Raw genomic sequence first — 9,362 nt, 5'->3', positions numbered from 1 at the left:
CTCGCCTGATACAAGCCTGTGGCTCTGACCTGGGTATAACAGTGCTCTAATGAATACACGCCAGTGTACCCTGCTGGGGGGTTTGTGGAGTGGGAAAATGGAACAGAATTGATTTCCTTGTTCCCTTGTGTTGTATTTGATACTTTCTGCCTTTAGGGAGTCTCGAACCGTCTACTGTTGCACAGAGAGTTTTTCTGTGCAGCTCCTGAGAAGCAAGTAGAGAAGGAATTGCAGCTTCTGCCAGCAGCCAAGGCAGAGTGTTAGTGTGGAACTGTATCGTTTCGAGGAACATTTTAATTTTTCTCTTTTATTCCAAGCTTTGGCTCACTGCAACTCTGACAAATGTTCAGTTTGTCTCCTCAGCAAGCCGCGTGTTACTGTTGTTTGCTTGTTCCTTCTTCTCTCTTGTTGATGCAGCCGTGTTACCCCACAGGTGTTGTACAGAGAGGATGTGGGGACAGGAACCCCGATACCTGTCACTCCTGAGCTTGAGAGAGCCAAACGCAACCAAGAACACATTAGCTCGGTATTTTGTGGAGGAAAAGAAATATTCCCTTTAACTCCACTTAAACAGAATTTTTTAACCTTTATTAAAAATGAACACTTCCACTCCTTACTTCCATCTAATCAACTTATAAAAACATCTTTTCTTCTTCACTGTAGTCTCTTTTCCAGTGTTACTGACCTACCTCTCCTTCATATATGTAATTATTTACACAACCCTACATCTTTTAACCATTTTGCTCCCTGCTCCAACTTCCTTTTTCTATGTGGTGTTGGGTTTTTGGTTTTTGCTTGGTTTTGTTTGGGGTTTTTTTGTGGTTTTTATTTTTTAATCTTACCAGTTTCCTATTTTAATGTTGTTATCATAGAAGAAGGAGGGTCCAACTTTCCAGCAGACTTCAAGAGTAGTCGAAAAGCTCCCCTCCACCGTGAAAATGTATTAGTTGTGAGAGGTAGCTTTTAGGGCACGTTAGAACAGGTTGAGATCCAGCAGCCTCCAATATTTGACTTCCTGCTGGCTGTAATCATTCCGGAGTTGTGATGATGTTTCTGGATGCTTCTTGTTGCTACGCAGGTGTTGTACAAAGAGAGCATGGGGACGGGAACCCCCACTCCTGTCACTCCGGAGATGGAGAGGGTCAAACGCAATCAAGAAATCTGTAGCTCGGTACTTTGCTAAGAGAGAGAGTTCCCTTTAACTCTATTTAAACCAATATTTTTTAACAGTTTTAATACCACTTGTTCCAACATAATGCCAACACATCAGGGATTGCTTGTCACGTCTGACTGTGGTTTACAGCGGTGACTTTAACTTGTTACAGTTGTTATTGGTTTTTTAAGAGTGATTTTAATGCCCTATTCTAATCCTAAAAACACTTAACAAACTCCACTCCTTTTCTCTGCAGTGCTGACATTCTTTTAAAAAAATATAATTTACATAGTCATAACATCCTCAGCCCCTGAGGATGGGCTTTTTGTGGTCTCACACTATTTATTCCGAGTGATCCCGTAGTTGAAAAGCCAGCGTGCCCAGCCCTGCTGCTCTAGTAGAATATTGCTAAGTACTTTCTTTAAAAATATATATGATACCCAGGCCCTGAGAAAATAAAAACAAGAAAACAAGCCCTAGGCTTGAAGTTGGTCAGTGGCTAGCTTTTTGTTCATTGTTGCTTTCTTTGGCTCCTTCCTCATGTGCTGCAGGTGTTGTATAAGGAAAACATAGGGAAGGCAACCCCAACACCCGTCACTCCCGAGATGGAGAGAGTCAAACGCAATCAAGAAATCATTAGCTCGGTATTTTTAACAGGAAACCATTTCCTAATGATCTGAATGAAGCGTTTAACAAACATAACTGCAGCAGTTTAGCAATCTGTGCTTTCTAACGTTACGAAACCAGTCTGCCCTGGAGCATAAACCCCCACCTCTGTGCTTACCAGCCAATTGTAGGATCCTCTAATTAACGCTGGCTGAAGCAGGATTTTACTAGAACTAGGTTTTTGACCTTTTTTTTTGTATGGATATTGTTTCTTTGCAATTTTTTTAACCCTTTCTTACTACAAGTGTGCTTTGATTCCATACAGGGTCCCTTTCTGCACCGTGGTAGATTAACGGCAAAGCTCCCGTTGCTTCTTTTGGGAACAGCATTGTGTCCCAGTCTAACCCTTCCCAAGTGTAATGGTTCAAAAGCTATACTGGTGCTGCTTTGGTTTTGTGGTTTTTCTTGTTTTTTGTTTTTTTTTCTTCTTGTTTTGTTTTGGGTTTTTTGGGGTTTTTTAAATTTTTTTTCTTTCTTTGATGATGCCTTTTTAATGACATTTGGATACTCCCTTGTACCATGTAGGTTTTGTACAAAGAAAATGTGGGGAAAGTGACCCCAACACCCATCACTCCAGAGATGGAGAGAGTCAAACGCAATCAAGAAATCATTAGCTCGGTACCTTAAATTAGATACATTTCTGTTTTCCTTTGTGCTTATATCTTAATGAAGTAACATTCTAACTACCTTGATTTTAATTTAAAAATAGATATATTTGTTTCTGCAAATTAATTGCTCCTCTTCTAAAATAAAATTACTTTAGTGTTAACAGTCTGATCCAGAAATTTAGGTCTTTTCTACAGCTCGGTTTGTGTACCTGTGGGCTCTATCCAGATGATATTAAGAGCTTAGCATCCTCTGGGGTAGATATTCAGGTTCATCTCTCTGTGCTTAGTGTTTAAGCTTTCATTGGCTTTTCAGGGGCATTTGACTTTAGTGAAAAAAAAAAAAAAAGACAAATGAGAAACCCAACCACACCTGACCCATGTGTGACAGGTGACTTAAACAGAATGACACAACAGGAACGAGGCTGTTCCTGCTCTGGACGGCGGCTCAGTGATAGCTTTTAGGACGGAGGAGATGGGTAGGTGTAACGGTGCCGGGATCCCAGGCACCCAGCTCGACACCCTCCTTCATTTGGCTGCCCAATGCCAGTGTGGCAACAAAGCTCCCTGCTCCCTCCCAAATAGGTCGCAAATTGCTTCAAGCACAGCTAAAACACTTCTTAAAGAGTTCTGCAGGGCCACAGGCAGCTCCCCCGCGCCCATGCTTGCAGCTGGATAGAGCCCGTCTTTGTTAACCAGACAGATAACCACCTTCTCTTTTACAGTTGGTTTTTCTTACCCGTCCTTACAGCAGCTGATGTTTGGCTTCTGTGCAGTGCTGTGTATCGTAATCCGTCGTGACTTTTTTTTGAAATTTGATAACCAAGTAATAATTTGTGTTCAAATCCTTTGGATTTTGGGGAGGTTTAAGATCCTGGATACATCTTCTGTATCCCACAGGTGTTGTACAAGGAAAACTTGGGGCGAGCAACCCCCACACCTGTCACTCCAGAGATGGAGAGAGTCAAACGCAATCAAGAACAGATTAGCTCGGTATTGTCTGGAAGAAGTAAAGGGGATATGAGAGAGAGCTTTTTTTAATAACTTAAGTCTGCCTGGTTTTATTTAACCCTCTAATTTTTTTTCCCTCAAATTTAGAAAGTCATCACTTAAAATTGTAGTACTTAAAAGATTTTTTTTTTTGTTAATATTAACTTTTGTAATACTATTTTTCCTCTACTTTTTTTTTTTTTTTTTTTTTTTTTTTCCTAACAGATGATGTTTACTCTAAACCCAGTAACATTATGGTTTGTAATTTGTCTGTTTGTGACTTGGAGTTACTTTGTGATCTGTAGGTTGTGTACAAAGAAGGCTTAGGGAAGGCAACCCCCACCCCGGTCACTCCCGAGATGGAGAGAGTCAAACGCAATCAAGAACAGATTAGCTCGGTACTGAAAGAGGAAAGACAACCGCCTGATATCACAAATAACCATTCTGAACAGAACTCCACTTCTAATTCAGCCTTATTTTCCTTCTTTTTGCCTATTTTTCCCTTTCGCTCTAGCAAATAACTTTTTAGCTGCTTTACTTCCCGAGATCTTTTCTCCCCTCCGTGCTGAGTATGCTTGAACAATAACACCACTGACAGACCGCGCTCGGAACTATTGCGGGCTGACCTGTGGCCACCTTTCTGTACGCTGTAGGTTTTGTACAAGGAAGCGCTGGCAAAAGGGACGCCAACACCACTGACTCCAGAGATGGAGAGAGCCAAACGCAACCAAGAAAACATCAGCTCAGTATGTTCTCTTCAGCCAATAAACTAAAAAACATTAAAAAGTAACCTCTGAATCCCTGAAATCCTTACTCAAATTAACAGTGCAGATGTTAACGGCCTACCTACCTCGTAGGGAAGTAGGAAGTAACCATACTAAAATTCAATCCTTTAATATTTGCTTTTTCCGTTCTGCTGCAATTACTTCTTTCTGTGTGATTAACTGCTTTAGTTTGTTGTTTGTTTTTTTTTTTTTTAAACAACGGTTGAATTTCAAATAACATATGTTGCCTTCAAGTCTCTTGCAAATATCTGCTGGTTTAACTGCTCTTATCCTGTATGACATTTAAAACAATCATTCTTCAGCAACAGTGTATTTTATGTTAAATTTCTGACATTCTACATAAAAATGTGTAATGTGGAACTGGCCTTCTTTAGGCCCTTCTTTGCTGACCTGTGCCTGTCTCATAATCATGAAAAAGACTTTCGCTTGGCATTCTGATGTTATTCCCCAACACTGCTGCTGGGGTTTTTTGTGTTGGTTTGTTGGGGTTTTTTTCCCTTCTTTGCCAGGTTGCTGCAGTACAGCCCCTTCCTCGTGATGCAGAAACAGTTTTGTGCCCTGGGCTCACTTCCTTTTTCTCCTCTGGCAGGTTCTTTATTCAGATAGTTTCCGAAAGCAAGTCCAAGGCAAAGCTGCGTATGTCCTGGATACGCCTGAGATGCGGCGTGTCCGAGAGACCCAGAAACACATCTCAACGGTAAGAGCACTTATTATTTTTTTAACTTGGCAAGTGATTTAAATAAAAACCTTTTTGCTGAGACACTCCAGGGCTGGGAGCTCAAGAACAATGTACGTTTACCAAGTTTGGTTATACAAAGGCAAGAGTGACAGCAGGAGAAGCATGTTTGGTGTTAGACTCTCTCCTTGTTTCTTGGATGGGAGAAAGTTCAGAGCAGCCCTGCACCTCTCGCCTAGAAATTCACCTGAGGTAAGCAGGAATATAAATGATTTATCTAAGCTACAGCTAACAGCCGTTTCATTTGAAATTGCAGGTGAAATACCACGAAGACTTTGAGAAAAGCAAAGGTAGTTTCACACCTGTAGTTACCGACCCCATCACAGAACGCGTGAAAAAGAACATGCAGGACTTCAGCGACATCAGCTATCGCGGCATCCAAAGGCGAGTGGTAGAAATGGAGCGAAGGCGTGTGGACCAGGATCAAGAGAATCTCACAGGTAAGCAGAACCTGGGTTTTATAACAGCTTGAGTCCTTCATTTACACCAAGCACAGGCTGCCCTGGAGGAACTGTTCTAGCTAAGCTCAGCCATAGCAATTAAATTCATCATTACTGGGTGATGATGTTTTTATCTAAGTCCATTCTGAAAATACTCTTACGGCAGCTGTGACTCTGCCTCTCCCATTCTGCCCAGCTTCATAATGTAATGCTAGATTTTAATTTCTTATATTTTTAATTTCATTTCTATGCATACTAGAGAAAGACCTTAGCTCCCTTGATGTAGATTAAATTGAAAAAAAAAGAAAACCCGCTGCGATATCTCTCTGTAACAGTGCTATAGATTCGAGAAACACTGCTTGCCCTTTTCTGACACACTTTTACTCCTATTCAGGACAGACGTGCTGCCCAAGCTCTCTAAAAGTTGCTTGAGCAGCAGCTTGTCCTCAGAAGATGCTGTTTCTCTTGCAGGGCTCCGGGTGTGGCGCACTAATCCCGGATCCGTCTTTGACTATGACCCAGCTGAAGACAACATCCAGTCCAGAAGCTTGCACATGATCTCTGGTTTGTCCCACAGTCTGTACTGCTTGTGCACAATGGGTTGTATGCGTGGGCACATCCACTCTGTAAAACCGACAGTGTGGGGCTACCAAAGCGCAGCAAAGCACAGCTCAGCCCTGCCGCTGCAGGAACACCCACATAGCCACACATGCTCACTTTAGACTCTGTGTTAACAATAACAGGGATGTAGTAACTCCTTGAGGAGCAGAGCTTCAGTATGGTGTCCATAGAATGCTTTTTTTAAAAGCACTGGCAAATACCCTTGAGTAACCATAAACAGAGACTGGGGTTAATTCACATGCTTTTTCCACAACCTTTGTAAAATGCAGTAACCCCTTCTGCTTAGCTCGTGTCAGTTTTCTACTCAATATAAATGCAACTGCTACAGGTTGAGAGCTTTAGAGTTTTTACCGAATATGTACACATGAACGTGTGTGTGTGTATAATATACAAAGTGTGTGTCTGTATTCACCTGTATTTTTACGTGTGCATCTCCTTACAAACCCAAGCTTTCTCCTTGCAGTCCAAGCCCAGCGCCGCAGCCGCGAGCACTCCCGCGCTGCCAGTGCCTTGAGCCTCACTGGCGGCGATGAAAAATCAGAACCCTCGGATGGCGTGGATCAGCGTTTGTCCTACTACAGCAACGGCGGCTTCTTTACCACCACTGCAACAGGTAGGAGAACAGACCTGCCATTTATTCACGTGTGAGGCCAAACCCTACCCAGATGGGCTTGCGTTCAATAAGTGCTTTCACCAGGAAAAGAAAAGCACAGAAGTACACCTGCAAAATGTTATGGATGTAACCAAGAGCCGTAAAGTTGTATTTCAGGGGGTAAAAGGCAGATTTGATGCATCTGTCCTGCCCCATGATCTGTCCTCAGAGCAGCTCTAAGCCCAGCACCCATTCTGTGATAAACAATACAAAATATATTTTCCTTTTGTAGTGGGCTACAAACATGCTAAAACTGTAGAGTTACCACAGCAGCGGTCATCCTCAGTTGCCACCCAGCAAACAACGGTGTCGTCGGTTCCTTCTCACCCGTCTACGGCTGGTGTAAGTAACGCTGAGGAGCTGTGTCAATGCTCAGGCCCAGTCTCGCTGCAGGAGTGGTGCCCAGCCCTGGGGTCTGCGACAGCGAGTGGTGCACGCTCCATCACGCTCCAGATGAGGGTAGTTCATGGTTGAGGCTGCAGCGTGCCTCCCCTGGGGCTGAGGCTGGGCACCAAACCAGGTGAAGGTGTAACTGAGCCACTGAAGGGCGACAGACCCTCACCACTTCTTGAAAACTTTGAATTAACACTTCCCATGCCTGAGGTTGAGTCTTAGAGTAGATGCATGACAATGGGTGTGGCATTCCCTTCCCACACCATCTGCTGGGAGGAAACAACTAAGTTAGGGCTGGAGGTGCCTGGCGCTGATACTACTCAAACACACTCTGAAAATGTTTTGTGCAGCTTTGGTGTCACGAAAACACGCAGGCTCCAACCTAAGGTACTGCATGGGCTGTTCCTCACAGGAGCAGCAAGGCTGCTTCTAGCTGAAAATGAACTTAGAGAGGAGGAAAAAAAAAATTCTGATAAAAACTAACCTTCCACAATCTTTAAGTCCTTATTGAGAAGAGATATTTTGTGATCTGAAAGCAGGAGCTTTAGAAGACCAGCCAGGTTCTGCCCTCAGTCCATCAGCAGTACTTTCCAAGTACTCCATGTGTCAGGACAGCCCTGGCCCTGCTCTTACCTGGTGATGCTCGGCCCCAGCTCTGGCAGGCAGTGCTCACAGGAGGGGGTTAAACCTCTCTCTCTGTTTTTTGCCTCCCCTTTCTCCAAACCAACAGAAGACCTACCGCGCCATGTACGACTACACGGCAGCTGATGCTGACGAGGTTTCCTTCAAAGACGGCGACACAATTGTAAATGTCCAAGCAATCGATGAGGGCTGGATGTACGGGACCGTCCAGAGAACCGGCAAGACGGGCATGCTGCCGGCCAACTACGTAGAAGCTGTCTAAGCCCAGGGACAGCTTTCCATAAAGCCTATCAGCATGGCACAGACATGCTGGCACTTCCCACCATGGAAACCTCAGAAAAGGGTTTGTAACGCTTTTTCCAAAGTGCCTTATTGTCTCCCGTGTTGGTAGTGCCTTAGGAACCATGATGTGGGAAAAAAAAAAAAAAAATGCAGAGCAAAATACTCTTGAAACATCCTTTCAAAACATTTTTGAAAACTACCTGTAAAAACACACTACGGGGTAGTGCTCATGAGAGCTGTGTTTCTTCCAATGGAAAAAAAAAAAAATGTTTTAAACAGTGCCTGAACTTTAAAACATTTCAACATCACAACCCATCACCATGTTTAACTGTGCTAGACCTGCACTCCAGTTCAGTACGTCTGAAATCTACACACGTTAATGAGCCCAAGACCACCAACTATTACTTTATAAATTCTCCCAGAAAGAGAGTATTTTTTGAGCTATTCTAAAATGTTTTAATGTATTAATTTTTTCCCATATAAGCAATATTTAAGCTTAATACCTCAAACCAATGTTTAGCTGGGGCCGGGGGTGTGGGAAACAAACCCAACGCCCCCTCCTGCTTGCTGAGCTCTCTGCACGTGTTTGTCATGCAACCGTTGTGGGGTCACCAGCTGTGGGTCCCTGTCCGTGAGTGACTCAATAAAGCTCCTGCTGCTGCAGCGTGTGCCGTGCATTCACTCCTGCTGCAGATGTGTGAACAGGACAAAGAAGATTTAGAGTCTTGCTGACAAGATACGACCCTGTCCCCGAAGACCTGCTCCTACCTTACGGTGGCAGTGGGGACTTTCCAGGTTCCTCCCAACCTTGTGAATCCAAAGCAACACTGAGGAAGGGCTGAACAGATCCAAATGGGGGAATAAAAGGCCCAAACCACCAAACCACAGTGACATAAATAATTTGGGAACCATTTGTTGCTTTATTTGCCCATGTATAAGTTCTAAAACCACCTGCAGCGAGTCCTTGCGATCAATGTCCATTTTAATAGCTACAGTACAATATATACAAATGGGATTTCCATAGTAAAACCCGAGAACTCTCTCTGAAGGTCTGAGAGAAGCAGCAATGCATTCCATGCAATTAGAACTCCAAAATCATAAATTATTAACCAACATTTGCCATCATAAATCTGTACATCATATACAAAGAGCTCTTATCAAATCCTTTCATTTCCAAGGAAAAAGTCTTCTCCACAGAAGAACTGCTGCAAACACCAGGGGAAAAAGTCTGAGAAGTTGTGTGGTGTCTTTCGCCTGTAAAGGGGTATTTTGTTATCAGCTGCTTAGTGCGATTCTTACACAAACACATGCAAAAATAGAGGCCATGCAGTTGTGAAGTACCAGGTTCCTGGACTGCGGTTGCTGTAAGGATGAAGCAGGGGTTACTGCAACGTAAA

At 43.4% G+C, this 9,362-nt stretch overlaps 1 protein-coding gene across 1 annotated transcript; it reads left to right on the top strand.

Annotated features, from left to right (window-relative positions):
• Positions 1-417: 417 nt before the first annotated feature.
• On the top strand, positions 418-7,945 carry LOC104463364 (nebulin-like; the record flags this gene model as incomplete). Its single annotated transcript, XM_010075669.1, has 13 exons — positions 418-526; positions 1,079-1,171; positions 1,705-1,797; positions 2,345-2,437; positions 3,325-3,417; positions 3,720-3,812; positions 4,068-4,160; positions 4,789-4,896; positions 5,192-5,375; positions 5,847-5,939; positions 6,460-6,609; positions 6,881-6,990; positions 7,772-7,945. Coding segments are annotated over 13 exons (1,486 nt in total), but the record flags the coding sequence as incomplete, so codon positions are not given.
• Between the last annotated feature and the right edge of the window lie 1,417 nt (positions 7,946-9,362).

Source organism: Pterocles gutturalis, unplaced genomic scaffold, assembly GCF_000699245.1.
Source record: "Pterocles gutturalis isolate BGI_N339 unplaced genomic scaffold, ASM69924v1 scaffold43637, whole genome shotgun sequence".
Classification (NCBI taxonomy): Eukaryota; Metazoa; Chordata; class Aves; order Pterocliformes; family Pteroclidae; genus Pterocles; species Pterocles gutturalis.
The sequence above is the reverse complement of the archived record's forward strand: the minus strand, read 5'-3'. Positions and strand labels throughout refer to the sequence as shown.